Source organism: Eulemur rufifrons, chromosome 29 (genome assembly GCF_041146395.1).
Source record: "Eulemur rufifrons isolate Redbay chromosome 29, OSU_ERuf_1, whole genome shotgun sequence".
Taxonomy (NCBI): Eukaryota; Metazoa; Chordata; class Mammalia; order Primates; family Lemuridae; genus Eulemur; species Eulemur rufifrons.
Window position 1 is genome coordinate 73,871,439 of NC_091011.1, and position 17,855 is coordinate 73,889,293.

Genomic DNA, 17,855 nt, shown 5'->3' on the forward strand with positions numbered 1-17,855 from the left:
GACATAACACCCTATCTTTCTGTCTGAAATTTGTGCAAACTCTACTCTATCTGTGCACCATCACTGTAAACTCTTCTGACCCGTTAGTGCACTCTTCTGTTCCTTCCAACCTTTCAGTTTGTGTAGGACGGGACAGCCGAACCACAAGTGCTCTCAGCACCCACAATGACAGCACATCTGCTCTAACCCTTTGAGAGAAGGTTAGAAATGGACCCGAGTCAGTCTATAACCTTTAACGCCACTTACCTAATGCTGGTTCTCTTTTTGAATCCAATTGTTCAAGATTCTATTAAGTCACTAGCAACTGAGTGATTTTGCTTTAGGCAGGGAAAATGGTTTCATTTTATTGACTTTTGAAATTTTTCACAGTATAATTTAGAAAGATACTTTGTGACTTAAAAAAGAAACCTCAAAAATTGTCTCTAGCTGGGTTCTCCATACTTTTGCAGTACTCTGTTTCCTTCACCTCTTCTTAAGAATTCTGAATTGAAGAGTTCAGGGCTTCCTTCTTTTCCCACATGTAGTCCCTGAACTTTCTGACTTTTGGATTTGAGAAATGTAGATAACTCTAAGATCAAAAGTGTACTGCACTTACAGCCTTTTCTCAATTCCCAGTGCAAAAAACATAAGTGACTTCGACTTTCATATCCTGTAGTCTTTTAAAAAGGACTATGTAGGAATGCTGCTAGTGTAGAATCACAACAGTGGGTTCTGCTGAAGCCTGGGCTTCATTCATTCAGGACCTGGGCTCAAGTCTGTCCTTCCTCTAGCTATTATTGGGAAAAAGAAAAATTGCTGAATAAATGAGTAGGGTTAATAAAATTGCAAGAGTTGGAGAAGATTTAATCAATGTACTGTTTCAAGGCACTTTAAATGAATCATTTTTTACACACAACTTATTGAATTGGCAAAAATCTTAGAGCAGAAGTGGAACTTAGACACCAAAAGCTCTAAACGCTTTGTTTTGCAAATGAAGATGTTGAAATAAAGAGTAAAGGGATGTGCTCAAGGTTATGATTCTATTAAGTTCCAGAAGTGGGCTGCAACCCGTTTCTAGTTGCCTTTCTCCAACTGCAGCTGAGTTCTTTTTATCGAGTCATGCCAGCAGGACACAGTGGAGAAGCTACAGTATTTTGTTAGGTTAGAGTGAGTTAATTTGAAAGTAATCAATAATGTCTCAGAAATGAATCTGATTTTCAAACTAATTTACACTGATCTCCTTCTGTTGATTTAAACAAGGTTTTCTTATATTTGGCATCAGTTGTGGGATTTAGTGAATGATAGCTAATCAATCTGTAAATTAACAAAAGGAGAGACTTAAACTTATTTGTATTTTTTTCTTCTTTATAATCTTTCCAAATTCACATATTTGAATTTATGATAATAGTTATAAAGCTTTCTGAGAACAAATTTTGGTTAAAATAGAGTTTGGTGAGTAACTGGGTTTTATATTTGGAAACAATTATGCCCATCAGTATGAAGTGAAGACTATATATGGAGTTTTGAAACAGGCTTAACACTGAATTATCATTAAATATCTATGTGATGCAAATCACTTAGGGTCTTTAGAACTTTGGAGTGTAGTTGACTTTGAAATATGTTTAATACTATTTTTTGCAAAGCAAAATTTGCAACTATCAAGTTTTTTCAACTATCTGGGGTTTTTGTGTTTCCTTTGCTTTAGCATTTATGAATTCCTAACTCACGAGACTCTTTTTCATTCCTTTCAGGTAAACATATTACCAGAAATACAGCATCAGCTTTGCAGAAAGGAAGGATTATGTCAAATAATTAGGAGATTTCCAGGTAATCTTTAGTTTGCTTCCTTGTGCTTAAACATGTGAGATATGCAGGCTTCCTTGGCAGACACCAACTAATGAGGTCTCAAATCAGCATCTTTAGCTCCTTTGTTTATGAATTTCACTACCACAAATCTTCTATAGTCCACAAAGCTTTGCCAGTGGGAAGACCTTGATCATAAGGAATACAAGCATAACATTGATATTCTTTTAGTTTCGCCTTCTGATTTGCTAGATGAGTATTTCTTTTTTCTCCTTTCTGTTTTTCCTTAAATAAACTGCTTCTTTATTTTAAAGGTAATTATTATAGTTCTTAATTATGTAATACTAAGTTTTAAAAAACTTCTGTTTCTTCTGATTAAGTTATTCTTCTCCTAACAAATGTGTTTCTCCTTTCTGCCCTCCTCTCAATTTGTCTATGTGTTTAAGACAGGATGATGAATGAATAAATTCTGTGTCTTAACTATATAAGGAATTTGGGACAAAAATTATTATCTCCAGTTTCTCCATAGGTTCCCAGCGTGGGAAAGAAAACATCAGAAGGTATTAATGTTAATATTTTGAGCCCTAATAGATGAAATTATGGCCTACTTTAAAACCCGTCAATGAAAAGTTTCCTCGAATTTCTTGTTTAAACTCATTTAATGTTTAATAGTTTAAGCCCTCAGAAAGTATTTCACTACATAATTAAAATTTAGATCTGCATAGCTTTAATATTGTTTTTTATTAATTTGTGTCCTAATGGAATCAGAAAACTGATGCTATATCTTAACCTATCAGCTTTTCCATTGGAGTTTCTGCCTCTACACCCACATGAACCACAGTGGCATGTCCCACTGTAAAGATTACAGTCTTCTACTGTCATTTACCAGGAATTAAAATAACATATAATAAAAATGGATCAGCAGTTCAACTTCCAATGTAAGATACATGTCTAAAATCGCTGCATAAATTTGGTTCTGTAGTTATTACTTTATGTGACAATTATAATTGACTTCATAATGTCTGCATTTTCTCCTTTTGTAAACTTTAGCTAGTTTTTTTATTTTATAAAAAAGTAATTTTTTGTGAGAAGCAAGTAAAATAATTATGTTCATTAATACAACATTAATAAATATCCAGAAATTCATTAGTTATGGCAACCTGAAAAAATTTGTTTACATTTGAACAAAGCCTACAGATTTAAAAGTATGGGTGGTTTTTGGTGGGGGGGTATTTAATTTCAGATGGTTGATTCACAACGTTAAGTTTCTTTAGCATTGTAGTTAGCAGAATAGAATCATCGGAGTGAAAAACTGTTTATGGTCAGAAATGGAATACCAGTTTTAAAAAAAATTCCCCAGATAATTCTTATATAAATTTATAGTTTACATTTTGCTTCCATAAATTTAAGGAGTATTTTCTGTCTTTTACTTTAAACATTTTTTATTCTTACGAACATCTATAAGTTCGATACATTTGTAGTCCTTTCTGTACTCTGTCTAGTGTGTTAATTTTCTATTTATCTCTATGACTAACAGATAGTTTCACAGAATATACAGTCTTTACATGGAATTCATTCTCCTTTCATGCTATCTTTCTCTAGCTGAAGATAATTTTCTTAGATGCGTAGCTTTAAAGGAATATGTCTGCAGCATTATTTTCTAAGTTTTATAAACAGTAACTTTTGTTGTAGACTGTTGCTATGAATATACAGTATATAATATAAACTCAGTATTCACAAAACTAAAAATATTTTGTTTGTTATGAATGCTGAATATTTGATATTGAATATAGATTAGGCAGCAACATGTCAGTTTCTAATTATATGGTATTATTCAAAAAGCAGCATAGTAAAACTAAACATAATACTATATAATGTTATATTTCATTTAAAGCCAAAATGGCCTGTGCCATTTTAAGCTGTGTTACATTTGAAGGTTGAAAAAACACAAACTTTGAAAGAGAGATTTTAGCTCTGCCACCTATTAGCCATGTGACTTAACTTCAGGGTCTTGCTGTTTTTTACTTGTTTGGTTTTCTAATCTATCAAGTGGGTATCATAAGATCCATTTCATAGGTTTAATTTTAAAAATCAAAGTATATTCTATATATATATATGTATGTGAGTATGCATAATTTGATTTTAAGAATAAAGCATATTATATATTGCTTGTAACACAATGCTCAAAAAATGGTAAAAGGGTCATCCTGTATTTGAAAAATCAAGTAACAAGCCTCACAATACTTAATATTTTCTCTTTACATGATAAATTATCACTAAGATTTTATGTTTCTGTCAAACTACAAAGGCTCTAAGTTTTACCCTACCTGCCACAGTTTCACAAGTGTTGGCATATGACATGAGATGCCTGGTCAAGGACAAATGACATTTTTATTTATAGCAATAGCAGTAAGCATACTATTAGCATTTGTACTAGTTCACCGAACCCAAGTTTACCTAGCCCCAGCTGGGTGATGTTTGTATACAGTTGGCCCTCCATATCTGTGCATTCTGTATCTCTGGATTCAGCCAACCATAGATAGGAAATATTAGGAAAAATAATTCCACAAAGTTCCAAAAAGCAAAACTCAAATGTGTTGCATGCCGTGTTCTGCAGTGAATCCACATGAAGTGATATGTAGGCATCCTATTAATTATTATAAGTAATCTAGAGATGACTTAAAATATGCACAAGGATGTGTGTAGGTTATATGCAAATACTATGCCATTTTATATCATTGAGCATACATGAATTTCGATATCTGTAGCAGGTCCTGGAACCAATCCCCCATGGATACTTAGTGGTTTGCATTTTAAAAAAGGAACCCTGAGCTTAGGTGGTTTGAATCTTTTACAATGTGCAGTGAGTATACCTGCCCTTTGTCCCAGGGGAGACATTATTTTTGTTATACTGAACAAACAACAAGCCTTCCCCTTGCTCTGGAGTAAGACATACCATCTCTATCTTTCAAGGCTATTCACTATATGCAATATCTTTGAAAAACTACTTCAGAACAAAGGTGATCAGGGCCTTTGTTTGCAAAATGTGCAGAAGTGTGAAATATGCAGAGAAGCATCTCCCATAGTTTCAGAAAGGAATACTTGACACATTCTAGCTCTGAAGCTTATGTATAATTCTGACCAAGATTTAAAACCTAGTTGTGCTTCAGTTTTCTTATCTCTAAAAATACAAGGTTTGGCAATGATCAATAATGTTGTGATTCTCTGATTCCACTGTGCCTTTGCACAGTATATACTTGCTATCCCAGGTTTTATCTTTAGCAGTAGGAAGAGACAGGGATGCTAAGAAAGAAGAGATGATCATACTGGCAAATGCAGCTGGAACCCACGCAAGTGAGGCAGGACAGGGTTTTGGCTAGATGCAGAGGAGTGATTGGAGACAGCCTGAAAGGTTAACACACTCTGTTCCCTTCCATAGCCAGAGTGTACCTGACATTAGACTTGTGACTCACATTGAAGGGCACACATCCATGGAATTTTTACTGGCTAGCATAAACATTTATTTTTATCTTGCCATTTAATGCTTTGCCTTTGAAAAAAAAAAGTTTCATAATTTTTAGTTGGCCTAAACTTGTTGCTAATATTTTTTATTGCTTTTTATGAAGTTTATTTTTTTTGATAAAAGGATTTTTTCCCCATATTTGAAATACAAGTACAAAACCAAACATAAGAGAACTGTTTTACTTGGGTTGCGATTTGTTGTTTTTGTTCTTTTTAGTACAATATCCCCATCCAAGAAATCCTGGTTAGGACTGTGCCCAAGTTTTGGCTATAACTCATTTTTTCCAGTAGTTTTATCTTAGCTCTGAGCACTGACTTTCATGTAAAGTCTGAAATATATCCAGACTTGCACAAAAGAGAATATTTTAAGCATTTTAGGATCTATGTTCTTGTGTTTTCAGTAACAAGTGAGTACATAAAGAAAAAGAAAAACAATAGATAAAATTGAACACCTTTTGTTGTATCTAAGCAAGATTAGGCTTTAAAAATTATAGACTATTTACTAACTAATATAAAATATATCTTTAAAATAATACAATTGAAATTATTTTTAAACATCGACAATAATCATTATGTATCTTATGTGGCACTGATTATTTTTGCTATTCTAAGTCCAATATTTCAAGCAAACTTTCAGAGAAGTTTAAAGCTTGCTTGTTCTCTATATTCTCAAATCCAGAAACCTCCTCTCTGTGCTTTCTGTGGGCTCCTTGATGCTTCTATCATTCCAAAGAATCTCACCTTCTGTCCCAAACATGATTATATCCTTTATGCAAAACATTCTTTCCCCAAGTAAAACTCTCATCTCTTTAGTATGACTGACTTCAGCTAGGTGATAGCAGAAAGTAAGCTGATGGAACTAATTCAGACTAAATTATACCCTCACCCCAGCCATAAGCCTCTTAGATGTATTTGCATTTTTATAAAAGAGGCTTGCAAACCCAGTGAATTTCTAATTGGTAGAATTTCTTTAAGTGCATTCAAATTCCCACTCAGTTGTCAGCTAGCCATCCATCCCCAAAGCTCACTGTATCCATCCACTTTTCTCTCTCTGCCAGAACCAGCCTAGGCTAAGTCAACATTCTCTCATATTCTTCCCACTTCCTTTCTTGCTCCTCAATAATCCAGTCCATTATCCAGACTCTAGCCAAAGTATCTCACCCTCACCCTTTCATAAATAATTAAAACAAGTTGATTAGATCTGCTCATAAAGGTCTGTCTAGGGGCTGGGTACGGTGGCTCACACCTGTAATCCTAGCACTCCGGGAGACTGAGGTTGGAGAATTGCTTGAGCTCAGGAGTTCGAGACCAGCCTGAGCAAGAGCAAGACCCCATATCTACAAAAAAAATAAAAGAATTAGCCAGGCAACGTGGTGTGTGCCTGTAGTCCCAGCTACTTGGAAGGCTGAGGCAGGAGTTTGGCTTGAGCCCAGGAGTTTGAGGTTGCAGTGAGCTATGATGATGCCACTGAGCTCTACCCAGGGTGACAGAGCCAGACTCTGTCTCAAAAAAAAAAAAATGTCTGTCTAGGGACTGAAAGAGTGGGGCCTAAATAACCAGCTCTCTGATGCTCTGACTTGATACAGGGATAGATTTTATCTAGAACAGGAGTCAAGCATTCAGATGCTTACGGGGGCCTGGCATGTGACATAACACATTTCATAACCAGTTCAGACGATTGAGAGGCCAGATAAACTGTACCTTTTCAGTATTTGGCCTGTCATCAAATGTAGAGACTTTAACAAAAGCCATTTGGTTTCTAAGAAGAGAAGCATTGAAGAAATAAGAAAGTATACGGTAGTACCAGGTGTCCTCACCCAGATATATCTCCCAACGTTGCAATGTTGAAAACCTCTAGAAAATTTCTTTAAGTTTCTTGTCCCTGTAAAATTCAGTCACCTTTAGGGAGTCAGATCCCATCCAATGGCCTAGTATTTCTTCTCCCACCTCCTCATCTCCATACTTTGTTATACTCCTTCCTTCCTCTCAGGACATGTTTGTATTTCCTGAGGCCTTGGTGACTCCCACTTCCATTCTCCTCACAAAATAGAAACTCTTCTAACCCTGGAGGACAATAAAACTGGGCTTTTCTGCTAAAACCTTAATCTCTGGAGTTGGGATTGTCAACATCTCTTCACTACTCCTTATATTATCTACCAACTTCTGGATCATTCAATGTATTCAGTAAGAATATTATCACCTGGGTTAACTTCTTCCTTTGCACTTCAGATCTGATGTCATTCTTGTCAGTTTTGACATCCACACAGATGACCCTTTCATGATCCCAACCTCACAGCTCTTTGATCTCAGCAACGCCATGAACTTCGTTTCTCCTTAGCTTCAGCCTCCCACTTCTGTAGCCTCACCCAGTAACTGACATCACACACAGCTCTATCTCTTCATGTTCAAACTAATTCTCCACTTCATAATCAACACCTTTGGAGCTTCCTTGTTCCTTCAGTGCCACTGAGCTTGGAAATGCAGATGACACTTTTCATACTCTTAATTCTGTCACTTTCTCCAAGTTGGTCAGTCATTATTGATCACAGTCTCTTTCCTGCCAATCTTGGACCATTTATTTAGTCTGTCAGCTGAAGTACAAGTACCTGCAACATTCTTCTACGCCAGCCCTCAAGCCACCAACCATGGAAAAATCCTGCAATCTGACTTCTCTGCTCCTACACATCAAACACAGGAGTAAATCACACAGTGTGCCGCTCTTTCTTTGTAGGATGTGTTCCTTACTTGCTAAAATGGAAGAAAATCACACTATTTCTATAATTGTCAGCTCAACCATGACCACCACCGAGAAAACTGGCTAGTGGCCCCTGAATCAGTCTCTCCCAATTACCTTCTAAAATACATGTTAAAACACATGCAAAAAGAAATTGAAGAACTACTCCTAGCACTCACAATATAGAAGAATCTAGAGGAATTTTCATACACTCTAAGGCTAATGGAACTAAATTGTAGTTCTTTTCTTTTATTTCAGAGTATTATGGGGGTACACATGCTTTGGTAACATAAATTGCCTTTGAACTGCCCGACAAGTGTGCCTATCCTCCAGATAGTGCACACCACATCTGTTAGGTGTGGATTTGCCCACTCCCTCAACCCCCCCTCACCTGCCCAACACCCCATGAATGTTACTTCCCATATGTTCATGTTAGTGTTGATCAGTTAGTACCAATTTAATGGTGAGTACATGTGGCGTTTGTTTTTCCATTCTTCACTTAGAAGAATGGACTCCAGCTCCATCCAGGATAATACAATAGGTAGTTCGCCATTTTTTTACGGCTGAGTAGTACTCCATGGTAATATACCACATTGTATTAATCCACTCATGTATTGATGGACACTTGGGTTGTTTCCACATCTTTCCGATTGTGAATTGTGCTGCTATAAACATTCAGGTGCAGATGTTTTTTATATAGAATGTCTTTTTTTCCTTTCGGTAGATACCTAAGTAGTGGGTTTGCTTGATCAAATGGTAGTTCTACTTTGAGTTCTTTTAGGTATCTCCATACTACTTTCCACAGAGGTTGTACTAGTTTGCAGTCCCACCAGCAGTGTATGAGTGTTCCTATCTCTCCACACCCATGCCAACATTTGTTGTTTTGGAAATTTTTGATAAAAGCTGTTCTCACTGGAGTTAAGTGGTATCTCATTGTGGTTTAGATTTGCATTTCCCTGATGATTAGAGATGCTGAGCATTTTTTCATATGTTTCTTGGCCATTAGTCTATCTTCTTTTGAACATAAAAATAGGGATGGGACCTTATTTTTTGAAACATTTCTGTTCATGTCCTTTGCCTACTTTTTAGTGGGGTTGTTTGATTTTTTTTTCTTGCTGATTTTCCTGAATTCTATATAGATTCTGTTTATCAGCCCTTTATCAGATGTATAACATGCAAATATTTTCTCCCATTCTATGGGTTGTCTATTCTCTCTAATGATAGTTTCTTTGGCTATGCAAAAGCTTTTTAATTTATGTCCCATTTATTTATTTTTATTGATGCTATTATTGCTTTGGGGGTCTTCTTCAGACATTTGAAAATAGATCATTAATTTCCTATTCAACCACAGGCACGAGAGAAGTTCAGTGGCAGGCCAAGGACATGTTCCTTCCAAACTGAGCATGTTGGTTTTATATTAAAAAAAAAAATGAAGAAGAAAATAAGTATCTCAAATTTACAAACCCGGAGGTAGTCACTGGGAACATTTTCATCTACATATTACATATTAAAAATTTAAGCTATTTTTTAAGAGGTTGACTCGGGAGTGTCTTCAGAGAGATGTCTACCTAGTTTGCTGAAATAGATTTATACTCTTTCCCCTCTGTGTTTCTATTGTACTTTGTAAAAGCCTCAATTGTAGCAGTGTCACAATATATCTTGGTGGTACAGTTGACCCTTGAGCAATGTGGGGATAAAGGGCATTGACCACACATGCAGTAGAAAATCCAAGTATAACTTTTGACTTACCCGAAACATAGCTACTAATAGACTACTGTTGACTGGAAGCCTAACCAATAATGTAAACAGTCAATTAGCACATATTCTGTATGTTATATTTATATATATATATAAAATATGCTGTATTCTTATAAGAAATTAAGCTAGCAAAAGAAAACATTAAGAAAGTCATAAGAGAAAATACATTTGCTACTCATTAAGCGAAAGTGGATCATCATGAAGTTTTCATCTTTGTCACCTCTATAGTGAGTAGGCTAAGGAGTAGGAGGAAGAGGAGAGGTTGTTCTTGCTGTCTCAGGTGACAGAGGAGGAAGTGGAGAAGGTGGAAGGGCAGGAAGGAGAGGCAGGCACACTAGACGTAACTTTGCAGACATAGATCATAATTTCTGTCTGACTTTTTTGCTTTTTCATTTCTCTAAAAATTTTCATTTTTTTAATATGGTACCAATCCTTCTTCTACCACTTGCTTTAGTTTCAGTGCCCATACCAAAGATGGGTCCCTTTTGTAAAAGAAGTCGAAGGTAATCTTAAATCATTGGAACCCTTCTGACAGATTGCCTAATGTCAATTTGTTTTCTGGCGCTGCTTCTTATACATATTCTTCCCCATCATCTGGCACTGGTTTGGAAGTACTCATCTCCATCAAGTCGTCTTCTGTTAGTTCCTCCTGTGTGGTGTCTATAAAATAGACTAGTATCTACACATATTTTATATCTTTTATGCTATGCCTTTTTCTTAATTTTTTTCAATATTTCTAGGCTATGCAGTTGTCCTGTGAGTTTTTTTCAAGTTGTTGCGAATCTCCAAAAAAATCTTTCAATCTGTATATTGGAAAATCTCCACATAAAAGTGGACTTGCACAGTTCAAACCTGTGTTGTTCAAGGATCAGCTGTATTTGTATGTGTTTGCCTCCCCAAAAGGACTGAGACTTCTTGAGGATGAGACCTTATTTTTTTCATTTCTCAAGGTCAGTGCATGGTCATAGTCCCTGACATATAATAGTCACTCTAATATTTTTGAATAAAAGACTGGAGAGCATACTAATTGATATAGTTTGGATGTTTGCCCCCTCCCTCCAAATCTCGTGTTGACATTTGATCACTAGTATTAGAGGTAGGGCCTGGGGGGAGCAGTTCAGGTCATGGGGGCAAATTTCTCATGAATGGCTTGGTACCCTCCCTGTTATAATGAGTGAATTCTCACTTTATTAGTTCACATGAGAGCTGGCTGTTTAAAGGAGCCTGGCACCACCTCGCCTCTCTCTTGCTGCTTCTCTCACCGTGTGACACTCCCGCTGCCCCTTCACCTTCCGCCTTGATTGTGAGCTCCCTGAAGACTTCATCAGAAGCAGATGCTGGCACCACGCTTCTTATACATCCTGCAGAACCATGAGCCAAATAAACCTCTTTTCTTTATAAATTACCCAGCCTCAGGTATTTCCTTTATAGCAACATAAAATGGACTAATGCACTAATGAATCTAATGAATGGGGTCAGAGTTGTGGAAGGGGAGCCCTGCTGATTATCAGTGGGTCTTGGCAATGCCTGGATTGATTTATCTATTTATCCATTATGATAAATGGATAATATTGAGCTGATGCTATGGAGCAGAGAACAGGGGCAGAAAGAGTAGAAAATACTGTCTCATTTCTCTAAGCGGTAATTACCCATTTTGAATAATAAGATATTTGCATCTATAAAAGAACTAGAGAACTGTTATAATACTACCCATAAACAAGGAGAAAGATACAAATACATTTCATGATATAGTACCAACTTCTGGGTGGTTACCACTGCAGCCAAGACACAGATCCCCTTACATTGTCTAAAAGGACACATTTAACCGTTTCTTGCATTGTTGATTGGTCTTCACGCATGCAGCTGAAGACAGACAAGTAATTTTCTCAGGCAGGCTCATATTTTTGTACTGTTTCAAACCAAGTCTTTAAATATTTGCTCACCATTTCTTTCAAGAAGAAGCTAAGTGCTGACTGCTGGAAGATGGAGTAGGAAGACAATGGTGAGGGTTTTCTTTCTTTATTTATCCAGTGATATTTTAGTGCTTCTTATAGATTAGCTCTCTGGGCAGTTTCTTCATCTTAATGGTTCTGCATTCGGGGTGGAGGAAATAAATCTACTACTTCTTGCTGACTATTGTGCTTTAGCTGTTTTTCTCCATGGATCTTGCAAAAAAAAAAAAAAAAAAGTGAAGGTGTGTGAGATATGGCCAGAAAACCTAAATCAGAAATAAAGAGCATTGATCTAGATTACAGTGGATGTTGGATAAATTTTTTCTTTTAAAGCTCTAAACCTTAAAAAAGTACACAGGAGTCCCATATAAGCCAGAAAGAAATGAAATTGCTTTAGGTAATAAAGGGTAGGATCTTCCCTCTTAATCCTTTCCTTTCCCTTTCTTTCCTTCCTCCTGCTGGTCCCCAGAGATGCCTTCCTGACACCTCTCTAACCCCCAAGAAGCTTGGGAAAGTTCAGTCTGAAAATCATAATTTAACTCTAGAATAGAGACAACTATGGTTGTCAGTGGGGGTGGAAAATACACCCACCCCCACTTTTTTGTGATTTCCTGTATTTATCAAAAATAAAAGTTAATAGAAATATTCTCTTTTCTTCTTTTATCCTCATGAGAAGCAAGTTAATAAAAATAGGAACCAAATTTTAAAAATGATCAAACATGCATTTTTTACTTTTTATCTTTACCTTTTATTATGCCTTTGTTAAGCCAGTAAGACACATTCATTATTTTATAATAGAATAGAAAATACAAATAAGCAAAAAGAAAGAAAAAATGTAAATTTAATGAAATTACAGAACTTTCTATAGCTTTCCTATTCATCTGTAATTTTTATATACTAGAATGTTACATAATTCAAGTGTGAACAATTATGGCACATTTATCAGTAGAAAACTATGAGGACATTAAAAATGATAGAGATGTACATATGCTGTTATAGAAAAATGTTCAAGCCATATTAGTTGAGTTAAAAGAAAGGAAAGGAATCCCCAGAATATATATATTAGATGTATATTCATATATTATTTTATATATTTTGCCTATTTGTATGATATTTATGTAACATGTATAGTAACAATAGGTTTTGTTTTAAAATATATATACTTACATATATGGGCATGTATTAATTTTTTTCAAAAATATTGTAAATATATACTTATCTTTTGCCTTTGTTTATGGTATTTCTAGGCTCACATAGGTTTTTAATTTTTACATAATCAAGTTATCATTTTAAAGTTGCTTTTACACCTTAGCTTCATGTTTAAGATATCCTCAAAAATAATTAAAATTTACCCTGCTCACTTATTTTTTTTTTTTGTACTTTTTTCTCTAGTAATGCTTCATGATTTGTTTTTACTTTTTAACTGAGCATTGCATTTTTGTAAGCCATTTCTTGGTTTTGAAATTAGGATAATTGAAAATAAATGACTCTTCAGTTACTGACATACTAGTTGAAACTCTGATCACTTTATGTTTGTATTGCATATATATTTACTATTTTCCCACTTCCTTTCTCTCTCTCTCTTAGTCTTCTCCCATATTCATTCTGCTATATCACTTCCAATTCAGTCTTCCTAAAACATGACTTAGTATATACCACGTTCCCATAAGAATTTTTAGTGACTCTGACAGAATAGGAAAAGCTAACATTTATTGTATAATTCCTATGTCCACTGCTCTAATTAATTCATTTAGTGCTCACAATGTTCCCCTGAGGAAGATATCATCATTTTCCCTATTTTACTCTATTGTAGAGAAGTTAGGTGAATTCTCTAGGATCAGACATCTAACCATGATATCTACACCTAGGCAGTATGACTCTGGAGCCTACTGTCTTAATCACTTCACTCTGCCAAACTCCTTAGGGTGGTACTCAGGCCTCCCCACAGGCTTAGACACTCTACACTTCTCCCTGGTCTTCCATTTTCCCCCCAACGCAACTCTCTGCTCAAGCTAAGATCTTCCCTTTACTATTCCTTCAAGAAGTACACTATCTTAGTCTGTTTGGGTTGCTATAACAAAATACCATGGACTAGATAGTTTATAAACAACATAATTTACTTCTCACAGTTCTAGAGGCTGGGAAGTCTAAGATCAAGGCACCATCAGATTTGGCATCCTTTGAAGGCCCATTTCCTGATTCATAGATGCCTCCTTCTCATTGAGTCCTCATGTGGTGGAAGGGATGAGCTAGCTCTCTGGGTTTTCTTTATGCAGGCACTAGTCACAGTCATGAGGGCTCTACTCTCATAACCTAATCACTTTGCAAAGGATACCACCTCCTAATACCATTATCTTGGGGGTGAGAATTTCAACATATGAATTGGGAGAGGGTCACATACATTCAGACCATAACACAGGCTCTACCACTTTCTCCTCTTCCTGCATTTACCATTACTTCCTCCTTAAGGATGCCCGTTCCTCTCTTTTTGTGTCCATTCTTTCTGGATCATGCCAACTTAATGTGATTTCTCTTTTTCTCCACATTCTCAAAACTTGTTTCCACTAACATTCATTTGGAATTTGGAATTTAATATGTAATTTTGTCTGTTACTATTTCATATAAAGGTTTCTTATTTCCATCTAGATTGTAAATTCACTGATAGCTAAATCCTTTCTCTATGTTGTTAACTGAAATAGAGTCATAAGTATAATAGACATATGAATGAGAACTCTTTCATTGGTAAGTGCAAATTAAATTCACACTAACACAAAAAGGAATTTATTGAGTTGGTTAACTAGTAAATCCAAGTGGATCTGCCTTCAAGCCTAACTGGTTTCAGGGACCAAGTCACTAGATCTCTGTGTCTGTTTCTCTTTCTCTCTGTCTCTCTCTGTCTCTCTCAGCTTGACTTCTTTCTATACATTGGCCTTATTCTCTCTTTCTGCAAACAGATTTTCTCCCCGAGACAAGGAAGATGGCTGCCAGCTACCCCCAGTTCAGAAACGCAGCCACTTCTCTTCCGCCTCCAAACTGAGGGACCAAAATAGGTCACCAGCCCACCCTGGACAACATTGGGATCAGGGGAATAGCTCTTGTGGGTAGTTGGGCTGTGGGTTCTCCAATGGCTGGTATGTTAGTCTGCTAGGGCTGCCATAGCATAGTACCATGGACTGGGTGGCTTAAACAGCAGATATTTATTTCTCACAATTCTGAAGACTAGAAGCCCAAGATTAAGGTATCAGCAGGGTTGGTTTCTTCTAAGGCCTCTCTCCTTGACTTACAGATGACTACCTTGCAGGTGACTTGTTAATTCTCACATGGTCTTTTCTTTCTATGTATGTGCATGTCTGTGTCCTAATGTCCTCTTCTTATAAGGACACCAGCCCTATTGGATTAGGGCCCAGACTTCATTTTACCTTACTTTAAAGGTGCTATCAGTCATATTCCCAGTTACTAAGCATGAGGATTTCAACATATGAATTTTGGGGGTGACACAATTCAGCCCATAACAGCCAGGGATAGATGGAGGAGGTAGGGAACAGTGATTAGCACTCCCTCAGATCCACATGGAAAGGGGAGAACAGAGCCCCAGAGAAGAAAGAGTTATTGGACAGACAAAAACAACAGGTGTCTATTATTATAGGCTTGATAAATATTTATTGATTGTGTATGGTAAAGCCCATGGAATTCTTTAGGCAGAACTGTCCTCTTCAAAATCATTTTAAAGTAGGGGAATATTAATCTTTCCTCCTGTTTAGCACCAAGAGCTCTGATACTACTCTTTGGCTACCCAAATGCCTTTCTGCTGGCCTGTATGTAGATTTGCCCTTCTGCACTGTGCTTCATTTTTTTTTTCTTCTTGTCTTGGAACAACTAGACCAATCTTGCTGAACCAAAGGTATCTCTTGTGCCTGTGTTGCTCATAGCTCTATACATTATACGTTTTCTGTCAGGCCAGTTTGAAAGGGATAGAATGCACCATGTCCATCTTCCAGAACACATTTGACAGCTCACTGACATCTCTGAAGTTGTGCTAAAGACTAAGCAGCTGAGAACCTGGGTGACCCCTCTGCTCTCTGGTAGGGTAAATTTCAAGGGCCCTGATGTTGGACTGATTTGGTAGACTTTGACATATCTGGTTTGTGACCTCTATACCTCATGTAATCATGTAGGTATATTTATTTCACTTAGAGAGTTTGCCAAGCAGTAGCTTGACACCAGGGGCAACATAGCAGAACACACTTCACTTATAATTTGTAGGAGTCTGATAATTATTAATAATTCTGATTGTTAACAGACCAGAAAGGAAGAAATGAAAAGAGTGCTATTCACTTTTGTGGTCTAAATCTCTCCAGCAGGGCCTTATTTATTTATTTAGATTAAAAACATAGGTGAGAAGCATTATGTCTGTATAATGCCTAAACAGCTTGCTAAAACATGAAGAACTTCAAGCAACTGAAACTAAGTTGGTTTACATTACATAATACATACTCAGAAAACTATATTTGTTCTTCATAGATTTGGGTATCCTGTTCACCCAGCCTGAATCTATTAACCAATAGTTTATTCTTAGTTATGTGTAGACACCTTCCATGGTTGAGTATGTAGTTTGCTAAAATATAGCGTATCTGTTTACGTCTTTCTCAACAAATGTACCACCCAAGCAGTGATTGTGATATTTTCCTCATATAAATTCTTCCTGAGCCTCTGTGTTTACAACAGAAAAATTATGAGATATTCTGAAATAGTGAAAAGATACCTAAAAATTATTGCTTGCTTCAAAATAGATGAGAAAGCTTTTACAGCAGTGACCAAACTTTCTATTTTTGAGCTATCAGGAGCTCCACTTGGGGATTACAAGAACTGGATTAAGAAGGGTGCAGAATGCAATCAGGTTCCAAGATTTAGCTGCTGAGGTGATGAAAAATTCATCCTGAAATTTACATACATGCTTTGTGAGTAAATAAATGAAAGAGAACTATACTGTACTATGATTTTGATTATTCATTTATGCATTTTTAAAATCTATCATTTCATATGCACACATGAACACACACACACGCATACACAGAAAGAGATTGAGGGAGAGAGAGTTTTGTGTTTGGGGTTTAATGTGTTCAACTGCAACACAATCACTCTCCCTGCCTCTTTCTGATGGTAGAGACATATTGAACAACAACAAAATTACAAGTGTTATAAAAGAAAAACAGTGTTAGTAAGTTTGCAGTGCTCAAGGCTGTTTTCATTCATTTTCACAGAAGTCCAGGGCTGTGCACTGACTTTTGATTTGCAATCATCATCAATATCAGAAAATAAAGGCCCACTAAAGTGATGCACTAGCTGAAATGCATGCACACTATTCCATAAATTGTATGTTATGTGACATATTATTCATAGAAAGATTATGCTTTGTTATGACTAGTCTCTTAGACTTCTCATTTTAACCATGATAATTAATAATACAATTGATTAGGACCAATACATTGTAACAGGCATTTAGTCTCTTCCAATCTGACATTCTGTTGAAAAATATATTGATGAAGACCCAAAATGAGATCAGGCATGGTGGCTCATGCTGCTAATCCTAGCACTTTGGGAGGCTGAGGTGGGAGGATCACTTGAGGACAGGAGTTCAAGACCAGCCTGAGCAAGAGCGAGATCCCCAGTCTCTACTTAAATTATTATTAAAAAAAATAGACCCAAAATGAGAGTTGCAGAAAAATATAAACAAGGTAAAATACATATATTTCCCTCAACAGAATCTTAGAATCCTTCATTTGCAGTTGAAGTTGTGATTAGAAAGGATACACATCTTGGCAGAAGTATAATTAACTGAATGAATGGTGTAGCTTTAGGAGATGTTTTACTCTTTGATATGTTGGGTGTGCTCCTGTCTGGGAGAGACGCTTGGACTCTATTATACAGTAAACCCTATTCCAATCCTGGGATTCCTAGCATCAGTAACTTTTGAGACCATTTTCTTTAAACTTCTCCTAGCACCATCTAATGGTGAAATACGGAACTTTCTCTCTTGAGTCATTTTAATGAATAACATCATAGACGCAGAGTGGCAGTACAATCCCAATTCCAATAGTCATTTCACA

At 36.3% G+C, this 17,855-nt stretch overlaps 1 protein-coding gene across 3 annotated transcripts in view; it reads left to right on the forward strand.

Annotated features, from left to right (window-relative positions):
• CPED1 (cadherin like and PC-esterase domain containing 1) overlaps positions 1-17,855 on the forward strand; it is a 263,041-nt gene that overhangs the window by 64,615 nt on the left and 180,571 nt on the right. For all 3 annotated transcript variants that reach the window (XM_069462606.1, XM_069462603.1, XM_069462605.1), the window contains exon 4: positions 1,731-1,806. In XM_069462606.1, the coding sequence (XP_069318707.1) occupies positions 1,731-1,806 (76 nt within the window). The remainder of the gene's footprint in view (positions 1-1,730; positions 1,807-17,855) is intronic.